At 64.8% G+C, this 20,463-nt stretch overlaps 1 protein-coding gene across 1 annotated transcript; it reads right to left on the bottom strand.

Annotated features, from left to right (window-relative positions):
• Window positions 1-98: 98 nt before the first annotated feature.
• On the bottom strand, window positions 99-9,530 carry CABP7 (calcium binding protein 7). The gene is made up of 5 exons (XM_059676888.1): window positions 8,986-9,530; window positions 2,770-2,913; window positions 1,942-2,054; window positions 1,518-1,668; window positions 99-1,286 (listed from the first exon to the last, which is right to left on the bottom strand). Exons 1-5 carry the CDS (start codon window positions 9,092-9,094, stop codon window positions 1,159-1,161), a joined length of 645 nt encoding a protein of 214 aa, XP_059532871.1. The 5' UTR covers window positions 9,095-9,530; the 3' UTR covers window positions 99-1,158.
• Window positions 9,531-20,463: the final 10,933 nt, after the last annotated feature.

The following is a 20,463-nucleotide window of genomic DNA, read 5'->3' as shown; positions in this document are numbered from 1 at the left end:
CTCTGGCCTCTGGTCAGATTGGAGTGACAGGAGGTCTCCTCCAGGGCGACCGCGCTGGCTGCCCTGCTCCCTGGGGGGCCGGGAGAGGGTGGCCAGTGTGGCTGCGCCCATCACCCGTTTGAGAAGCGGCTCCAGATCTGGGGAGAGAGCTCAAGGGCTCGGTCTGCCATTCCCGGCCCCCACATCTGTCCGTGCTGGGCTGGTGCCCGAGCGTGACATGGCTCAGCTGGGGCAGGGATGAGCTGGGTCTCTAGCCTGGTCAGCGTAGAGAATGGGGGGCCAGGAACACAGGCCCTGGGCTTGAAAGAGCGGCCTGGGTGAGCTTCCCGGCACAGGCCTGAGCCCCGCAAGGCGGCCGCCCTGGAGGAGGCCCGGCCGGTGGGAAACGCGGCTTCAGGCCATTGGGAGCTCTAGGCCCTCTGCTTCCTCCTCACTGTACTCCAGCTCTGCGTTCTGTGTGGGGCGGGAGGGGCCATGCGGCCTCAGACACGGGGCCTCTCATCGGGGAACCCAGAGTGTGGGGGGCTGCAGGGCCACCTCAGTTGCCCGCTCCTCCAGGAGCTTCTGCCCTCCCTGGAAACCCTGTGGATGTGGGAACTGAGGCCAAATCTGGGGACCCTCTGAGCTCTCACCTGTGAAATGGGCTGGTTGTCTGGCCCCGTGGGTGTGTGACAGGCTGGGTTTGAGTATAAGGAGGGTCAGAGAATGGGGCCCAGCAGAAGGCCAGGGCCCTTAGCCAATGCCCCCTGCCCAGGAAGAGGCTGTCCACCCGCTGCCTGACCCACACCTCAGGGACCGGGGTCAGGCTAGCTGTTGGCCCTGAGTACAGGGGCCTCTTCCTGCCTGAGGGCCGCAGCAGCTCCTGGGCCCTGTACCGATTCCTCCTTCTCTCCCAGGAGCCCCTGGACAGGGGAGGCGTTAGTGCTACATACAGGCCAGGGTGGGCGAGGCAGGGGCAGGGTGCTGGCGGGGCTGGAGGCCGTCCTCAGAGCCGCCCCAGGCCCTCCACAGCTGGGCCACAGCCCCATGCATGGGCGGGCGGGGTTGCCGGACATCCAGGCCCTGAAGTACAGGAGGCGGTGGAGGCCGGGCAGCGGCTGCGGGAAAGGACTGCAGGCGGTGGGTGTGGAGGGGCCAGCGGAGGCGTCCAGGCGGCGCCTACTTCATGCCGCTGCGCAGCACCTGGTTGGCCGCGATGAGCATGACGCTGATGATGAAGGCGATGGCGAAGGCGCAGATCAGACTCTTGCGCACGCACGTCTGACGGATCTGCTGGTTGGAGCAGGCTGTGGCCACCCGCCAGGAGCACCGGAGAGAGACAAAAGGGGACAGCGGAGTGATGCCATCAGGAGCCGCCGGCATTGCTCCACATGGGCTGGTCCCCTGTGCACAGGGGCACGAGGCTGGGGCAGGCCAGGAGCCCCAGCCCCCCTGCAAACCCCGGTTCCTCCCCTGCTCTTGCAGTTGGCCCCCGCCAGGGGTGGGGTGGGGGGGGGTCCCAGGTGTCAGTCACTCACTCTCCACGTCCACAGGGCACTCGGCCGTGCCCAGGTGGCTCTCCTCCTCCGTCATGATGATGTTCTCGATGTCCTTCATGGACAGGTGCTCACAGAAGGTGTCGTAGAGCAGCCGCTTCAGCTCGTCCACAGTCAGCTTCTGCATGTCGCACTTGGGGGAGGAGACGCAGCGCTCAGGCCACCGCGGCCACCCGTCCCCACCCAGCGCCTGCAGCCACACAGCCAGCAGGGCCTCCCGATTCCAGAAGGCTGGGAGCCACTCGCTCCATTCTCCCAGCCTCCCCCAGGGAGCCCAGGACCCTCTGGGAGACAGGACACCCAGTGGACGAAGACTGAACGTGGTCACCCCCTTTACCAAGTGGCCCCACCATTCACCGGCTCCTCACGGTGTGCGCAGCCCCGAGTCCCCCCAGTCACAGCATACCTTCCAGAAGACGGTGTCGAAGTCAGTGCCATGGAACCTCTCCGGGATCCCCATGGTGGAGAGCTTGGGTCCCAGGAGGGTCACAAACTCCTCAAAGTCCACTTGGCCGTCACCTGGAGTGGACACAGGCCTAATCAATGGGGTCAGCCTGCACCTGTCCAGCCTCAGGCAGGTCCCTCCTCCAAGCCTTGCCCGTTTCAGGGGCACCTGACGTGCCAGGCTCTGGGCTGACGGTGAGGCCAAGCGAGATGAGGCTCTGTGGAGGGGGAGGGGGAGACGGAGGGGGAGGGCGGCGGGCAGGCCCCGAGCACCTGAGGACTCTCCATTCGGAGCCCTCATGGCTTCCCAGGCCTGCGGCCGTCCCGGGCGGGTGCGGGCCTGACGTTCCCCACCACAGACAGGAAACGGAGCTCAGGACGGGGACAACCTGCCCAGGCCACCACCTGCTCTCTGGGTGGAGCGAAGTGGGGGCTCAGGGGGACCAAGGGGGGGCTGGGCATTACTGCTCCTTAGGAGTTTTTCCATAATAAAATGCCAGGTGGCAAGCACAACTAAATTATTTCTTACTTTGAATGGCGAGACCTGGGCTGTTTAGAATAGACTTCTTTCTACTTTTCTGTACTTCAATTTTTTTTCAGGATACAGACCAAGACGGGTGGAGTCTCTGGCCCCTAGGTGTGGCTGAGGCGCTCACACTCTGGCTGTAAGCGGCCAGGGGCTTGGGGGTGGCTGCTAGTGGGGGGAGCGAGTCCCCCGTGGTTCGTGCCCCGGCCCCAGCCCCCGGTGAAGGGTGAGGAAACAGCCGGGGGGGGGGGGGGCAGCGCTCACCGTCCATGTCCAGCCTCTGGATGATGACCTCCAGCTCGACCTCATTGGGCATGTAGCCCAGCGAGCGCATGGCCGTGCCCAGCTCCTGCTTGGAGATGAAGCCATTGCCGTCGCGGTCAAAGACTTTAAAGGCCTCTCGGATCTCTGTGGGGGGAGCAGAGCAGGTGGGGACTTCACTCCTGTTCCCGACACCCTGCTTCCCAGGCCTCAAGGACCCCCACGCCTGCAGCCTGAGCCCAGCAGTGCGTCCACCGAGCCTGCAGGCCTGGGCAGAGACGACTGGCAGGTGGCCCAGGCGTCCGCATAGCGCTGCTGCTGGAGCTCAGGGCAGAGCGAGCAGCGGAGGTGTGCCCAGGCCCCGCAGCCGTGAGGCCGTCCCCAGGGTCTCGGTGCCCCCACAGCCCCTCCAGGCGTCCTCACAGCGGCCCGCTGTGGCAGGAACCATGGGTCCCACTGTGCGAGGAGGAAGCCAGCACCCCACACTCCCCATCCCCACGCTCCCTGTCCCCATTCCGCACGTCCCCCTCCCCCCCCCCCCCCCCCCCCAGCTCAGCAGCTCCATTCAGCTCAGCCTGTTAACACGCTAATGGCAGCCACGTGAGGCAGCCTGGCGGGGTGAACAGCTCGGCACAGCCTGCCTGGGGAGCCCAAGGTTTGGGGGAAAGGGAGGCCAGATGGGAGGGCCCAGCAGGCGCAGGCCAGCTCAGATGTGGGGGTCGCTCCCCTCACTCCATTCTACAGAGAGGGAGACCAGCCTGAGGGCCTGGGTGACTCAGGGTGGGGGGCAATGCAGAGGGCTGGGGGCCTGGGAATGCGCACCCCAATGAGTGACCTTGGGTGGGCCTCAGGCTTACCCACAGTGAAATGGGCGCAAAGGATGTCGGGACAAGGGTTTTCCCGAGGGCCTCCAGGAACTGTGGAGGGTCCTAACCTTTCCCAACGCCACCTGTTTCCCTGTGTCCCTTCCCTGGTCCTCAGCCCAGGAAGGGCCGTAAGAAGCGTTTTGCTCTGGGATGAGTGGATCGCCATTCACTCACAGCCTCTGCTCCAACCCCCCGGTCCACCTGCCAGCCTCCTGGCCTTTGCTCAAGCTGTTTTCCTGGGCGGGACGTCAGCGGAGAGCGCGCTCAGGTGTGCACCTGTGTGTGGTGTGTCCATACATACATATGTGGAGTGCAGACTGATGTCTTTATGCTGCAGTCCTGGAAAACGAGGCCCAGAGAGACGAGGTGGACAGTCTAGGGTCGGCGTGAGGTCCTCGGGGCTATTTCTGGTGAGGGCAGAGTTAGCTGGCCTGAGCCTGGCCTGAGGGGTCTGTGAACCCTAAAAACTTGACTGTGGGATCCTACACCTGGGGGTCCTTCCTGATCCTGCTGATCCCACGATAGCCCAGAGAGGGTAGCCGTGTGTCCCAGGCTACACAGCAAGGCGGCTTGGTCCGAGGCCCCAAACTCCATCAGGTTCCTCCCACCTGGTGTCTGCACCCAAGGCCTGGAGGTGCGACTGGCTGACCTGCAGGCCAAGACAGAAGCCGCGAGCCGCACCTGCACTGCCCCCAGGTGCCCTGACTCGCAACCTTCCCCTTCCCCAGCCCAGCAGGGCCTGACCGTCTGCAGGAGAGCAGCCGGGATGGGAGATCCCGGGACTCTGGGAACTGCAGCCAATTCCCACCTGGAGGTTTCCTGAGCCACTGAGGGGTGGTGAGCTCCCCATCCCCAGGGGTATGTGAGCAGAGGCCTGGCGGTACAGAGACTGCGGAGGGACTTCAGTCGCCTGGGAGCCTCTGCTGGAAGATGAGGGTACTGGCCATGGAACCAGGCTCCCCAGGGCTGCTTCTATTGGAGGCCCTGACCCCCTTACGGAAGCCCCCAGGCTGGACGGGAGACAGGAGAGGTCAGGGGAATCATGGGATATGGGGCAGGCAACAGACCTGGCGGTAGCCAAAGGGGCCCCACAGCCATTTCTCGGGCAGGACTGGCCTCCCAAGATGACCAGATACATCCAAAGACCGCCACTTCCACGCCCATGTGTCCCTACCGCCACCCCTCCCTGGCACCCCCAGCTCACACCTGAGGGTTGCCTCTGTACCTTTGTCCATGCCCAGAGCCCCGCCCCAGCCCCAGTTGACTCCTGAGGCCAAGTTCAGGGACCACCTTCCCAGCCAGAGAGTCAGCTCTAAGTCACGCAGACACAGGTTCAAATCCCAGCTCTCCTGCCTCCTGGCTGGGTGACCTGGGCCGGTGTTTGCTCACCTGTCCAGCGGGGCGGCGGGGATGACTACATAGGAAAATGGAGGGTGTAAGTGCCTGACAGGGCCGGCCGGGCTTGGCTCAGCACAGGGCACTGCAAACGAGAACATCACAGACAGCAGAGCTGGGAGGAGAGGGAGGACTGGGTGAGCTCTGGACACCAACGTGGGCTTCCTGTTGGCTGGTGCCGGGCCCTGGGGCCCCGGCCTTGAAGTCCGGCTCTGCCGCTCGGCAGCTGAACCACCAGCTGGCATGCAAGGCAGCTCCCTCTCTGAGCCTCCAGTGCTGCACCTGTGCAATGGGAACGTGGCTCCTGCCCCATCGCTGGGGCCTGGGCCTGCCGGGGGCTCTCTGAATGGGGTGGGTGTCATCACATCCCCGTCGCTGCTGCCGCCGTCGGCACAGCCCAGCGGGTGATTCCCCGAAAGCCTCGCCCTGACCCTGCGCTCTGCTCCTGCCCATGAGGCCGGAGGAAGCCCGCTGTGCTCCATCTTGGCATGAGGACGCCTGGCCCGGGAAAGGGCTGGCAGGGCCTCCGCGTTTCCAGGCCCACACTGTCCCCCACCTAATGCCTCCAGCCTGACAGCCCCAATCCCCTCCCATGGCCCGTGCAGCTGTCAGGGCCCGGGTCCCTCACAGGCTCCAGGGGATGCCAGCACTCGGTCCGGGAGTTGGGGTCCAGCAAGGGGGGGTGCTGGAGGCCGCTGCGGGGGCAGGGCAGTGTCGTCCTCGGCGGCTCTCCGAGACATTGGCCCTGTGCCCCATCACTTTGGCCTCCGTGAGCTTCTGGCCCGCGCAGAGGCAGCCACTGGGCTTGCAGGAAAGGAGAGGATGGCACTCCCTATCCCCGTTCTCCCCATGTCCCCATGTGGCCACTCTCAATGAAGGCTCCAGGGTCCCGCTGAGCAGGCCAAGGACCCGGCTCAGAGCCCTGCCCTGGCGGCTGCCCGTCTGTCTCCTTCCTCCTCCACCAGCCAGAGGACAGGACTGCAGCTTGAGCGGCCCCATTCCCACCCTCAGGTGCTCAAGGCTGCGGATGCCGCTGGGGCAGGCTCGGGGTTCCTGCAGGCCTGGGGGCCTCTGCTGTGTGTGTCTGTCGGGGAGGAGGTACAGGGAGAATCTGGGAGAGTCTCTCACGGGGGGAAGGGGGGCTGATGGGGGCAGGAGGTGCCAGGCTGGCTCTGCCGGGCCATGTCTATGTGCCAACTGCCATCCATCGCATGGCCCCTTCCACCCAGCCCTCCCCACCCTGCACACCCTGCATCCCTGCCTCTCGAGCCTTCACCGATCCCTCTACACTCCAGCCTCTTACCCTGCAGGCCCCCTCCTTGGCCTTCCCTACTGCTGCGTCTGTCCCGCCCCCACGCTCATCAGGGCCCGCACTGGGCACTTCCATCACCTCCTCTGTCACCAGCAGCCCTGGGGAGGGGCAATGCCAAACCCCTTTTACAGATGGAGAAACCGAGGCAAGAGTGGCAAGTGATTGCCGAGGTCACTCCATGAGACAGGGGTGCAGAGACTCAAACCCAGCGCTGCCTGGCTGGAAGCTCTCATCTTAACCCCCGGCTCTGCCCCTCCCTCCCTGGCCCTCCTCCCCCTCGGACGAACCGCCCCCTGGATCTCTGCGCCAGGCACGTACTGTCTGCAGCACTGCGTCCCAAGCTGCCAGGCTCCTCTTCTCGGCACATGTGGCTCCCCCACTGTGGGCATCCTCCCAGGAAAGGGCCGGGGTGTTACCCAGACTGCCCCGGGGAGCAGAAGCACTGATGGGGCACTGGGGAGGTGGAGGGGGCGGAGGGGGGAATCTGTGCGAGGAATGGTCGCCCTGGCCACACAGCCCTGGCATTCAAGGATCACTGGGGCCTGCAGAGACTTGGTCTCCTAGAAGGCGGACTCTCGGGGTGCCTGCAGCCAAGAAAGGGGTCAGGCATGGAGGACTCCTTGCCCTCAGCTGTCGCTGCTGTGGGCCGGGAGATGGGCTGGGGCCACCCTGGCATCTGCCTGCTCCAAGACCCCCGCCTGCCCACACCAGAGAGGGCCCTGCCCTTCAGATGCCCCCTGTGCCAGGCCCCTCTGCTCCTCGGGGCCCAGGAGAAGAGGACGGGAGAGAAGCAGGGAGGGCGTTTGGTGTGGCTGGTGACTAACGCTCCTGGGCTCCTGCCAGTGTGCCCGCCGGGCAGCCCAAGGGAGGCTGCGGCCAGGCCTCCTTGCCCCCCACGCTGCCAGCCCTGCGCCCCGCTCACCCCTGCACCCTAGGCTCCTCTCAGCTTCTCCCCTTCCTTGGGGTCTTCATTTCAGGGCTGGGAGGTGGCAAGAAGCTGGACCTCGTGAGGCCCAAAGCAGGGCTGCATGGTGGGGTGGAGGGAGCAAGGGGGGAGAATGAGGTGGGAGCTGGCTGGCCTGGGGTGTGGGGGACGAGGTTAAGCCCTGCCTCGGTGGCCAGCAGGAAGGAAGGGGTGCGAGCCTATAGAAGGGGGCACTGGCAGGAGGAGGCATGAGGGAAGAGGCAGCGGATGCCCCATCCCCTGCCCTCTCGCCCCTCATCATACCCCCTCCTTGATCCAGGCCCCGGATGACAGGGCAGGGATTTGGGTTTGGGGTTCAAGGCCAGAGACGCAGCAGCAGCATCCATCCATCTGTCCTGCCCGCATCAGACACCAGACCCCTTTTCCAAGGCTCTCCTGGCCTCGGGGAGCTTTGGGGGGACTCGGTGAGGAGCAGGTGGCTCAGAGCCTGTGGTGCAGTTGTGGGAGGGGGGCTGCCTGTTCCCACTTGATCTTCCCCTTAAGCCAGTCTGACCACCCCCACCAAGACCTGCCCCTCCAGATCTTGGGGATAAGGGGGACCTCTCTCCATGCCTTCCCCTGTGCTCCCCCCATCATCCCTGACTGCGCTGTCTCGGCTGCAACCTTCCCCCAGGCCCTGCTGAACCCCAGATCTCAGAGACCCCTGGACTCAAGAGACCCATAATCTCCCAGCCTCTTGGTGCTCTCAGCCCCTCCCCCAACAACAGACAAGAAGATCCCAGGGGGTCAAGGCTCCCCTCCGCCCAGAGCCCCCCCCCCCTCCACTCCACATGGGGCCCCAGGAGGTCTGCGGGGAGTGGAAGCCTGAGCACCTGCCCACAGCCCAGTAGGGAAGGAGCTCGCAGGCACCAGGGGTCTCACTGCTCCCCAGAATTCTCCATCCAGGGACCCCGCCATCTCACCTAGACCCCTGCCTAAGGTCCCCATCCGTGTCCCCATTCACGCCCAGATGGGTGGTGGGTGGGAGGGCAGGCTTGGGTCCCTGCCTCCCTGCCTTTCCCTTTCCAGGCTGGGTTATCGCGACCAAGACCAAGCCGCTGGATCTGGCCACTTGTTGTCGCCACCACCTCCCGGGCCGCCTTCCCAGAGCCCCGGGCGAGGGTCCCCGCCGGGCCGAGCGGAAGAGGCTCAGGCCGCAGTGGGGCGGGAGGGGGGGCTGGGGGCAGCCCCGCCGCAGGGCGGTCGCCCTCTCCCCTTCGCCAGCTGCCCGAGCACATTGGATCGTAAAAGCGACACGAGTGGAATGTCAATGCGAGCGCGGAGCCGCGGGCTGGCGCCGCCGAGGGGATCCGGACGCGGGCGCTCGGGCTGAGCCGGCGCAGGGGCGCAGCTCGGACCCCGGCCCCAACCTGTCGCGTTGCCGCACTGTCGCCGCGGACTGCGCGGGCCCGTGACCCTGCGGCGGGACCCGGCAAGTTTCCGCAGCGCCGGGGACCACGCAGGCAGGGGCCGGGCCCCCCCTCCGCCGCGGCGACCCTCCCCGCGGCGCCCCGGGGTGCGCGCTGGCCCGGCCGCCATGCGCAGCTGCTCGCCGGAGCGCCCCCCGGGCAGCAGGCACCGGCCGGCGGCCCCGCGCCCCGCGCCCCCCGCGCCCCCGGCTCGCGCTGCACCTGGGCGCACAGGTAGGAGGGCCCGCGGGCGGGGGTCCCGGCCGTACTCACCCTCCAGCTCGTCCTCGGGGATGTCCACGGGGCGCTGCTCCGACAGCAGGTTGGGCACGGTGTAGATGCCCCGGTACATCAACGCCGCCGTCACCGGGTGGAACGGCATCTTGGAGGCTCCGCGCCAGCCCGCCCGCCGCAAACTTTGAGGTCGGGGCTCATGGGCCGGCGGCGGCCCTGGGGGCGGCGGGAGCGGGCGGGACGCGCAGCCGTGGAGGGCGGCCCGGCGGCGGCAACGGTGACCAGGCGAGTGGCACCCGTCCGTCCGGGGGCCTAGAGCCCCCGCGCCCCAGGCCGCCGGTGCATGCCGCCCCCTCCCGCGTCGGGCTGCCGGCCCGGGCCCCGCAGGGTGGCGGGGGCGGCGCCGTTCGGGCCTCCCCGCTCGGGCCGCCGTGCGCCGCACCCGCCGCGCCCGCTCCTCGGGGCCCCGCGCGCTCCGCGCCGCTCGCCTCCCGCTGGCCCGCTGGCGCGCTCGGTCCCCCAGCCCGCGGCTCAGGCTCGCACCGCCTCCCCGCTCGCTCGCTCGCTCGCTCGCTCTGTGCCGGGCTGGCTGCGCTCCCGCCTCCCCCACCCGCCGCCCGCCCCCTCCGCGCCTCCCGCCCCCCCTCCCGCCCCTGCCCTCCGCGGGCCCGGGCGGGCCACCCCAAGCCCGCGGGGGCTTCCTGTCCCCCTCACCCGGGCTCCCCTCCCTCCCTGCGGAGGATCACTCGCCCCCCGCCGCAGTCACCGGGATCAAGGTGGGGTGGGGCCCCTTTCTTCCTGCCCCTTGGCCCGCCCCAAACCCTTCGAACTGAGAGCAGGGAACCCGGGTTAGGGTAAGACCCCGGCCTGGCCGTGAGCTGAGGTCAGCCCCAGGCGCCTGGGACCTCAGGGAGAATCACAGTGTGGGTGCCAGTTCAGGCCCCAAGGTAGGGAAACTGAGGCTGAGGGACAAGGGCGTTGAGCAAGGTCACGAAGCAGGGGCAGCAGCAGGAGCTGGTCCGGGTCGGGGAAGACTCCGGGCCCTGCGGCTGAGACCTCCTGGCTGACCTCCCCTTCCCCTCCCCATAGACCCTCAGTCCTGGCTCCTTCCCAGGCTTCAGAGGAGGAGCCAGGGTCTGTGTCCATGGCCCAGGGGGCACTGAGGGGCGGAGGGGTGGCCACGTGTCCTGCACGGACTGGTGTGAGGGCCTATGAGGCCCCCAAGCACGTGTGCACACCGGGGTGAGGCGGTAGATGTTCGAGGGCATAGCACATACGTACGTGCCTCTGTCTGTTATCCACGAGGGTGCGTACAAGTGTTTGCAAGTCCCATGGGCGTGGGTCAGGAGTGTTTGGACACCTGTGTGTGCTCGGGTTGTGAGCTGGCAGGGGAAGGGAGGGCAGGAACTGGTTGGCAGAAGTCTAAGTGAGGGAGGGGGCAGGGGCCAGACCTGGGGCTGGGCGTGGCATGGGCCTGTGTGCACAGAGGTGAGTATATGTTTATGGGGGAGGAGATGACCCTCTGGCCTTGCTGTGGCCCCAGCTGTGGTTCCTGCCCCTGGAGGCCTCCTGGAAACCCCCTCCCTGCCCCCTTTGGTCCAGTCGGCCAATGGCCCCAGCGGGAAAGCAGATTGTCACAGCCCTGCCTGACCCTGCCCTTCCCAAGCTGATTGCATTTTTTCTGCCTGTTTCTGCTTTTGTCGCTGATGAATCACAGTCCTGTCTTGAGGCCTGGGGAGAGGGGGCTCAGGGAGAGAGAGGTGGTAGTCCTGGCTGAGCCAGGCTGGGCTGGGAGTCAGGAGGGACCCCAACTATTTATGTCTCCCCAGCCTCTGTGGGCTCCTCGGATGCCCATTAGGACCAGTGCCTGTGGCTTTAAGAGGCCCCGGGAAAGCCCACACCTGAAACCCTTCTCATCCCCTGCCCCTTGTCCGACATCCCACCATTGTCGCTGCGGGCTTTGGGGTCCCTCGGGTCCTCTGGCGGACAGATGACTGGGGATGTGAGAGTTTAGAACTCAGAGCCAGGCACACCCGGGGCTCCTGCGTCTCCCACCTCTGCGGTGGGAACGTGGCCATTTCCCTTAACCTCCTGGGGCCTCGGTTTCCCCCTTGTGAAGCGAGGGTGGCGAGGCCACCCCCCAGGCAGTGGTGAGGATGAAATGAAGTGACATATGAGAGGTGCCTGGCAGGGCAGGGCCTCCCTGGATCTCCTGGGAATTTCCTATTAGCATGACAATCCCCCCGAGAGATATGAATTAATAATAATTATGGCTGCCACATATTGATGGAGAGTGGGAGCCGCAGCGGCGCACTCCCGTGGTTCTTGCTGAGTGGCCAGGCTGTCCCAGCCCAGGCCAGACGCCCTAAATCACCAAGGGAGGGTGGGCTGGAGCTTGCTCAGGGGTTGGTGGGAAACCCAGCTGGGGGAGGTGAGGACTCTGAGAGGCCGCAGCAGGACGTGTTAGTACTGGCCCGCCTGAGGGAGTGAGGGAGGGAGGGAGTGAGTGAGGGAGGGAGGGAGGGAGGGGCACCCCCTGCTGCGGCTCCTGTGGCTCCCAGCCTTGCTGCCCAGGACTCTGTGGTCGGCAAACCGCGGCTCACGAGCCACATGCGGCTCTTTGGCCCCTTCGGTGTGGCTCTTCCACAAAATACCACGTGCGGGCGCACACGTACAGGGCGACTGGAACTTCGTGGCCCATGCGCAGACGTCGGTATTTTGTGAAAGAGCCGGTGGAGAACGGATGGCGCAGAAACAATGCCTGAGATGAACCAGGCAAAAGCCACGTGGGCGGGGGCCTGCCTCGCCTGGCCAGGCCCTCAGGCCTCACACAGGTCTCCTCCAGGCCTCAGCCGTGGTCTACGGCCAAGGGGTCGGGCTGTCTACCTTGTGACCAGGCTACTCTGGGTCAGCCTCCACCAGGCCAAAGGGACAGGACTCACTGGGGGTTATCGCCCCGAGGCGGTAGCGTACCCCACTGCTAGGGCCGTCTCTGAACCCCCAGGTCCCTGGTGGCTCAGGCCAGTCCCTGTCCTCTCCTCTGGCTCAAAGCCAAGGCCCACAGAGCTACGCCTGCTCCCCTTCGCAGGTGGATCCGTGGGCTCCACCTGGGCTGTGCGTGTAACCAGCTGCGTCGTCTGAACCTCTGAAGGTTTTGCCCCCACTCATGGACAGGGGCACTGCAGGGCCCCCGGGGAGTCACGCAGCTGCATAGGGCGGAGCTGGGGGCTTCAAGCCCCAGGTGGGAGCAGGGTGGGGCCCCCAGGCTCCCAGCCATGCTGATCTCTCCCTGCCCTTTCAGCCTCAGAGGAACGCGGCCTCCTCTGGGAACCATTGCCAACCTCCTGGCCCTCCCCCGCTGCACATCTGGGGTCATTGCGCATCAGGGGTCACTGGGCAGCCCTGGGTAAGCCAGGCTGAATCAGAGGAGGAGAGGGAGCTGCTTGTACCAGGGGCTCACACAGCCAGCTCCAGAGGGCTGTACGGCGTGCTGAGGCCGAAGCTCACTGCCTGCTGAAGGGCAGCAGAGAATGGAGGGGGCAGAAAGGACATGAGGACAGTGGTCTGACTTTGTGGTGGGAGAGGCAGTGCCGCGAGCAGGAGGAGCTCTGCATGGAGAACCCAGAGCTGGCTGTATGACCTTGGGTGTCTACCCTCACCTTGTACCTGTGAAATAGGAGCACCTCTGACCCCCGGAGTGAGCACGTAGGTCCTACGTGTAAGTGCTCAGTGTGCGGACATGGTGGTTCTTATGACGAGTCAGGGGAACTCCAGGAGGAGGAGCCAGGTGGGCAGAAGCTCAGAAGAAGTGTGAGGGGCCGTAACCGGTTTGGCTCAGTGGATAGAGCGTCGGCCTGTGGACTCAAGGGTCCCAGGTTCGACTCCGGTCAAGGGCATGTACCTTGGTTGTGGGCACATTCCCAGAAGGGGGTGTGCAGGAGGCAACTGATCGATGTTACTCTCTCATCAATGTTTCTAACTCTCTATCCCTCTTCCTTACTCTCTGTAAAAAATCAATAAAATATATTTTAAAAAAAAAGCTTGCAGCTAAGCCAATATTCATGCTTTTCTTTAAAAAAGAAAAAAAGAAGTGTGAGGGGACCACCCTCAGCTCTGGGGGGCGGGGTCTCGTCTGCATCCTCCCTATCCTGTAGCTGACCCAGGGCTGGGCTGGGCTGGGCTGGGCTGGGGAAGGGAGCGGGGCTGGATGCACATCTTCTTAATGAGTGAATGAACGACCGTCCACCCACCCTTCGCCCCTGCAGCTCCGTCCTCTTCTCTGCATGCCCCAGGGGAGCAGCTGGCGTGACTGCAGGGTGTGAGTTATGTCTGTCGCTCCCCCATCTTGGGGAGGTGCTGCTGCCATCACCCTGCACTCCCTGGGGTGTCCCCAGGACACTTGCGGGCACCTCCTAAGAAGGGTCTCCACAGACCTCACCCACTAGTACTTGGCCGGGGACATGGGGAGAGGTGACCCACCTGTGACGCTGGGAGAATCCGCCACGTGCAGGGAGGCAGGGAGAAAGACGTGGGGACCATCCTGAGCGGGGGAGGGAGGGGGTGGGGGCTGGATCTCTCTCCTGTCGAGGCCAGTTTGCTCCCCACCCTCCCTGACCAGGAGGGGACCGCTGCTCTGAGGCCAGCATCCTCTCACCGCGCGTTCAGCACCAGGGAGAGCTCCTGGCAGCCGCAGGGCCCTGCAGAACAGGGAGAATTTATTGCGGGACACGCAGAGCCTGATAAGGCAATAAATGAACCCATTGTCCAGAGGAGAAAGTCAAAGTGGAGGAAGGCAAGCACCAAGCTCAAGGTCGTGTCAGGACTGCTGACCTCAGCCCAGCCTGAGCAGGGGGGCTGCTGGGGGTCGCAGGAGGTCAGCGGGGTGAGGGAGGGGTGTCCAGGGAGGGCAGAGGCGCTGGCCTCTGCTCCTTGGCTGGGGGACAATATTGTTCCAAGAACCCGCTGGGGACAGTGTGTGGAGGTGAATAAAATATTCATCGTCTGGGCAAACTCATACCATCACTGGATGAATAATGGAATTTATAGACTTGCAGAGGCAGACCGAGACGAGACCGATCGGGGTGGAGGCCCGATCCCAGCGGCCCCCGTCTGCTCTGCTCTTGCCCTGCCCTGGGCATCTAGATGCCCAGCTCCCACAGGTGACCGGGGCAGACAGGACCAAGCAGGTGACAGAGTCCAGGAGAAGGAAGTGGGACGAAGGGGACAGGTCTTGCACCTGCCGCTCTTTGAGAAGCAACTTGGCGATGGAGAAAGAGCACCGGACTCAGAGTCCAGTGTGGCCGAGATGAATCCCGTCCTCTGTTACCAGCTCTGTGCCCTGACTGTGGCACCCGTCCTGCCTCTGTTACCTCCCCTGGAAAATGGGGTTGGTGCTGCCACCACCCAGCTGGGGCTGCCTGTGAGGATCTGGTGAGATGACCAGGTGACGGTGCCTGGCGCCACTCGCTGTCCCTGGCACGCTCAGCGCTCACACCTGCTGCTGAGGCTGGACCTGCGGGTCCTCCCTCGCAGGCGCCCAGACTCCCCTGAGCCCAGAGTGGACTAGATTCTAGAAGGCAGAGGGCGGCCTGGCCACAGGAGCAGAGAAGCTTCTAGCCCTCAGGCAGGTTTTGTCAATGAGTGCAAACACCTGGCAGGGAGAGTGAGGCACAGGCACTCACCCAGGACCCGCGGGGCTGGGCTGGGGCTTGGGCCGGGCATTTTTTAAAAAATATATATTTTATTGATTTTTTACAGAGAGGAAGGGAGAGGAATAGAGAGTTAGAAACATTGATGAGTGAGAATCATCGATCAGCTGCCTCCTGCACACCCCCCACTGGGGATGTGCCCTTGACCGGAATCAAACCTGGGACCCTTTGGTCCTCAGGCCGACGCTCAATCCACTGAGCCAAACCGGTTAGGGTGGGCCAGGCATTTTAATCAAGCTCTCCAGTACCTTTGAAGGCACAGCCAGGGTCAGAACCACTGCTCCAGGGGCAGTAGGCCTGGTGGGGGAAACTGAGTCTGGGCAGGCAAGAGGGTTTTAGGCATGTCCCACCCAGGAAATGACAGAGATCCCTGTCTCTTGGCCTTGGTCTCCCCTTCTGGGAAGTAGGAACCTACCCCCAGGGCATGGCCAGGCTGCTGGCTGGGAGGGAGATGGTGGGCACTGAGGGCCCAGCGCCTGCTCCGGGCCCGCTTCCTGAGTGACAGCTGTGACAGCTGGCAGGAGACGAGGCGCAAGGCAGCTCCTAATTGCTCTGGGCTCCCAGATCCCTGCCTCGTCTGTTGCCTTTGACAAGATGCTCCACCAACCTGCCTGCTCTCCCACAGAGGCCCTTCTCCGGCTGGCCTACGATGGAGGAAGGGAGGGGAGGGGGGGGGATTTGCGTCTCCCTGCAGGGTCTCTCCGCCTCTGGAGCAGGGTGAGACTGGGGCCCTGAATTCCCACGGCGCCTGCCCCCTCCTCTCTGCATCCCTCTGGATGACACGAAGGGCTAGGTATACATTTCCACTCGAACAAGGAACTGCCCAGGTGCTGAAATGCACAGACTCTGTGGGTGGACCCTGCAACCTCATTGGGCACCCCTCCCCCCGCCACCAGGGACACGCGCATGTCCTCTCGGATCAGACCCAAGAGAGAAACTGCGTGACCTTGTTGGGCAAGTCTTTGGAGTAAGGGCTCCTGTCTGTCAGGGCGAGACAGAGAGAGGAAGGGCACAAGTGCCCAGCCCAGGGTCCGAGGCGGAGCAGATGCTCACCGTCCTCGGGTTCCGGGACCAGAGGCCCTTAGCACACCCCTGGGGCTGAGCGTTCAGGTGGGTGCCTGCCTCCCTGTCTCCAGCCGCCCACCACCCCTCAAATGCCTTCCCAGGAGAGTCAGCTTCTTGACCCGGCTTCAGGCCTCTGGCCCAGCGCTTCCTCTTCCCCAGGCATGGACTGCTGCCTCCACCTGCTGCCACCTGGCCTGGGCGCAGCCTGCGTTTGCACACCTCCAGGCGCGGGGCTCTCACCACCTCCAAGAGGCAGAGCCAGCACTTGCTTGTTCCCGGGGTTCTGGCTGTGTGCTCCAATAGCGCCCCTGTCCCGAGACAAGGCGTTGAGAGCCCCCCCAAAGGGACCCCTGCATGTCACCTGGGAGACAAACAGCGCCGACCATTGACGAGCAACTCATCAGAGTGGCACTCCCCCAACCACAGCGTGTAAGATGGCACGGTGAGCCTGTGTGCAGAGGGCGCTGTGGTGGCAGAGAGAGGAGGCAGGGGAAGTGGAGGCCACACTTTTGGAGGAGCACCTGTGGCCCCTTGTCCCAGGGTCCAGCTGCAAAGGTCAGCCTGGCCCCTAGAGACCGGGACACAGATGGGTGAGTTTTGACGACGAGGAGGAGCCGTGGGGGTGGCCCAGGCTGGAGGTGCTGCTCAGGGAGGGGCTGGTCCTGCAGGAGCCCCTCCCATCCCGGCCACCATCACTTCCGTAGGAAACTGGGCTGTGATCCTTTGGAGTCCCCAGTGTTGGGGACCGGGGCTAGGCCGTCTCCAGGGCTGAGCGAGGCCTGCAGGCCTGGCCCGAGCTGGCCCCCCACCCCAGACCCTCTAATGATCCTCTGTGGCCCGCAGTGCCCGGGTTGTGTTGAGCCTAAGTGATGATAAAATCGACAGCAGTTTAATTGGTAATTTTAATCCTGGACAGAGCAGTAATGGCGTTACTAATTGGATCGTTAGAGATTTGTGCTTTATGGCTGTGTAATTAGAGGAGCTGTGTGGGGCTGGGGTGAACTGGGGGCCCTGTGGGGCCAGGGGCCATCCTAACTTAAAGAATAAAAAAACTGCAAAATAGACACACTACCCCCGTTCTCCCTCTGCCCGGCTTTGTTATCCTGCTGCTCGCACTCATCACCGCCTGACGTGCTGGGACTCTGCCTTCTGCCTGGTGCTGAATTTTGATCATTGCTGCATCCGTGTTGTGACGTACAGTTGATGCTCAAACATCGATGTTGAATGAATGAATGAATGAATGAATGAATGAACAGGAGGCTCTCTGAAAAGGCGGCCCTGGCAGGTGAGGGCAGGTTGTGGGCTGAAGGGGCAGGAGGCTGATGCTGGGCCAAGACACCCTGGCTGTGAGCCCTTCCCCCCGGCCCTGACTCCCACCCCCACCAGGAACTCAGTCAGGAGATGGCACCCCAGCGACTGACATCAGCAAATCCCTGGGTGGAGGGGCGGCGATAAAAATCTCTGTCCTGCTGCCAAGTGCTCAACCTCGGTGCCTTCCACCTGCGCGGCCGTCAGCCGACCTACGCTCCCCTTCAGCCAGGTCACCTCGGGGCCTCCCACTGCCTCCTTCCTCCTTGCCCCCGGCAGTGGCTGCTCCGGGGTGGGCTTTGGGACTTGAAGGCCCCCCCCCCCACTCTGCGGGGCCCAGCTCCCAGTTCACAGGCAGGAGCCGGTGCCTGAAATCCCACCAGCAGCACCCAGACAGGCCGCACCCCGGCCCAGCGCTGGGGCCCGGAGCTCCCGGCACCCCTGCCCACCCACCTGGCCGGCTGCCTCCGCCTTCATCAGGTGATGTATAGCCCACGGGCCCTGCCAGGAAGCGACGGCAGATGGATGGGCAGTGCGGAGGGTGGGCTCAGAGCCAGGAGCCGGAGCGGGGAGAGGAGGTGGCTGGCTCCGGAGAGAGCCATTCCCGGAAGGCCACCCTCCCTGACCAAGGGCAGGACGGGGAGTACCGGCGTTGTCTCGGGCATGGCTCCCAGGCTGTGGCCCTTCTTGTGGGGCAGTGCAGGGAGCTGGGGGCTCCTGGCTCCTCACGATGTCTCCTCAGGCCTCAGTTTCCTCATCTGTAAAATGGCACCAAGCACAGCCCCAGGCTCAGGGGTGCTCCAACCCCCAGCCCTGGAGGCAGGCGCTGTCCCTACAACTCTGCTCCCTCCTCCCTGTATTGCCCCACCTGCCCCCACCCCCCGGCCTTTGGGGGACTCACACAGCCAGAGATGGGCAGGGCCTTGGCCAATGTCTAGTTGGACCTGCCTCCCGTTATCTCAGAAAGGACCACGGGTCTTGAGAGGCAGGTGGGAGGGCTTGGGTGACCCCCTCATGTGATGCTGAGAGAAGCGCTCTCCCTACGGTGGGCCCAGGTGGGGGGCGATGGGGGGGTGGTTGTAGCTGCCCACCAGGTGGGGAAGGACAGGCAGGGCAGCTCGGGGCCCAGGGAAGGGGCGGGGCGGGGCGGGGGAGCTTTGCAGTCCCTGTGACTGAGTCAGGATGCGCCAGACGTCTCCGTGGGCCCTGTCTGCGTCCAAGGAGACCAGGACACCGGGCAGACGAACGGCGTGTCCTTGCTGCTGGCCTGGAGGAGGGATGGGGAGACGGGGTTCGTGCTGGGAACCCGGGCTGCCTGCTGGGCTGGGCAGCCAGCGTCTCCCGGCATCTGTTCACCTGCCCCGCTTCCCAGAAGAGCCTGGACTCAGCATGGGGCTCTCGGTGGCCGTGCACGTGGCACAGATGCACACAGGCAGGCCTGGCGGACGCCTGAGGGGGTGTGGGCACGCGAGGATGCAGTGGGCGTGTCAGCCCGGACGGGTGCTCTGTGGCCGGGTTGGGTGCCCACCTGTGTCCGAACAGCTGGGGCTCGAGGACTCAGGGCGCGGCTGGTGCTCGGTCGGGGCGGACGCGTGGTGGGCACACATGTCTGTGGCTCCGTGAACTTTGCACGCGTGGGCCTCTCCACACACGCAGGCGTAGATGAGACGTGCACATATGTGGGCGGATGTAGGGAGAGACATGTTCTCACCCAGCACCAGGCCCTGCACCAGCTCGGCCTCAGCCTCAGTAAAAAAAAAAAAAAATAACCAGGGTCTGTCCCCCTTGTCAGAAGGGGGGACTGAGGGCAGCAGCCAGCCCAAGGCCGCAGGGTTTCCCGCCTGGAAATGCAGGAGAAGGACCCCTGCTCCGTCCTGCACAGGCTGGGGCTCAGACAAGAAAACGCCCCCCAAGATGAGAGACAGGTCTGACCCTGAAGAAAGGCTCTGTAGCCAACCACGGGCTGGGACGCTGTTCTGGAAGGTGAGGGTCGCTTCGGACTTGTTCTGAGCAGGGGCGGGGCCTGGCCGTGGAACCCCAGGGTCGGACGGGGCCTTTGGGGTCACTTGAGCGCCCTCCGCTCCCTATGGGTGGATCCCTGGTGGGGACCCTTGCAAAGGGGGGAGCCCCAGCCAAGGGCCTTGTCCCCTCTCCGAGCCTCTTTCCTCAGCTGGAGAATGGAGCCCCCCTCGCCCCGACCCTGCTGGAGGGCTGGCGACCCAAGGTCATCTCAGGGACAAGGCGGCGGCGGCCCCAGCCCTGCTTCCCGCCAGGGGGCAGCGGGACGCGGGGGCTGAGGGACAGGAGGCAGGAGACAGGCCTTCCAGTGCCGTTAGTGAAGGGATCTGTCATGTTAATGACGCGATCTTTCTTGCCGGGGCCCTGTCTGTGGCAGCAGGAAGGGCCAGCTGCCACCCTGAAGGAGGCGGTGCCAGTGCTGGTGGGGGGGTGTCCTGGGACCAGAGGCCTGGGTGCTGGGGTTCGAGGGGCGTCGACTCACCTCCAGCCCGGCTCTGCCTCTCTCCCCCTGAGTGACCTTGGGCAAGGCCTTCCCATGGCCGAAGGTCCGTTTCCTCACCTATAAAGTGGGGCTCACAGGATCCGACCGCTCCCCTGGCTCCCGGCACTGGCTGCTGTCGGTAAACAGTCTTGCACATCCCTCCCCACCCCACCCCTCCAGCCCCCTCTTTCCTGCTCCTCAATTTCAGCAGACCCTCCCCCGCAGCAGCAAGATCTTTTGGAAGTGCCCACCTGGCACCTCGCTCCTCTCACCCAAACCGGCCCCACCACACCCCACCCCACCCCAGGCCCAGCCTCCCTGGGCCCCGTCCCCATCCCGTCTCCATGCCTCCGTCACCCTGACTTGTTGTCGCTGCATGAACATACCTGGCTCTCTCTCACTTCCAGGCCTTGGTATACGCTGCTGCCCCGCCTTAGTCGCACCCCTCACCCTGGCCCCTCAGACCCGAGTCCCCCTCTGGCTGTCACAGCCACCCTCTCTGTGCCCTGTGGCAACATTGGTCACACTGGACAGGGCGACCGCTCGTGTCCTCGTCTGTCTTGCTTGCTCTGTGTTCCAGCACGTAGTAGGCCCTCCCGTGATGTGTTTGTTGAATGACCGAATGAGGGACCGCGGAGCTGCCCTCTGACCCCGCAGCACAGCAGTGAGGATGCGGGTGGCGGCCGCCGTGAGGGTGACCTGGCTCAGCCTGGCCAGATGGAGCCCAGTCCCCGGGGAGGGGAGAGGCAGAAAAGATCCATCACCCGACGGTTCGTCCAAACACGTGTGGGCATCATGCCTGCCCCCCACGGGATCCCATCCATCATGCTGTCCCCGGGACACGGGACACGGGACGCTGGGATGGGGCAGGCAGGCAGCACCCCTTCGCCAGGCCCCATGGGGCTGGACACATCCGGAAGCCTGCAGCTGTCTCAT

This window comes from Myotis daubentonii, chromosome 19 (genome assembly GCF_963259705.1).
Source record: "Myotis daubentonii chromosome 19, mMyoDau2.1, whole genome shotgun sequence".
Taxonomy (NCBI): domain Eukaryota; kingdom Metazoa; phylum Chordata; class Mammalia; order Chiroptera; family Vespertilionidae; genus Myotis; species Myotis daubentonii.
The sequence above is the reverse complement of the archived record's forward strand: the minus strand, read 5'-3'. Positions and strand labels throughout refer to the sequence as shown.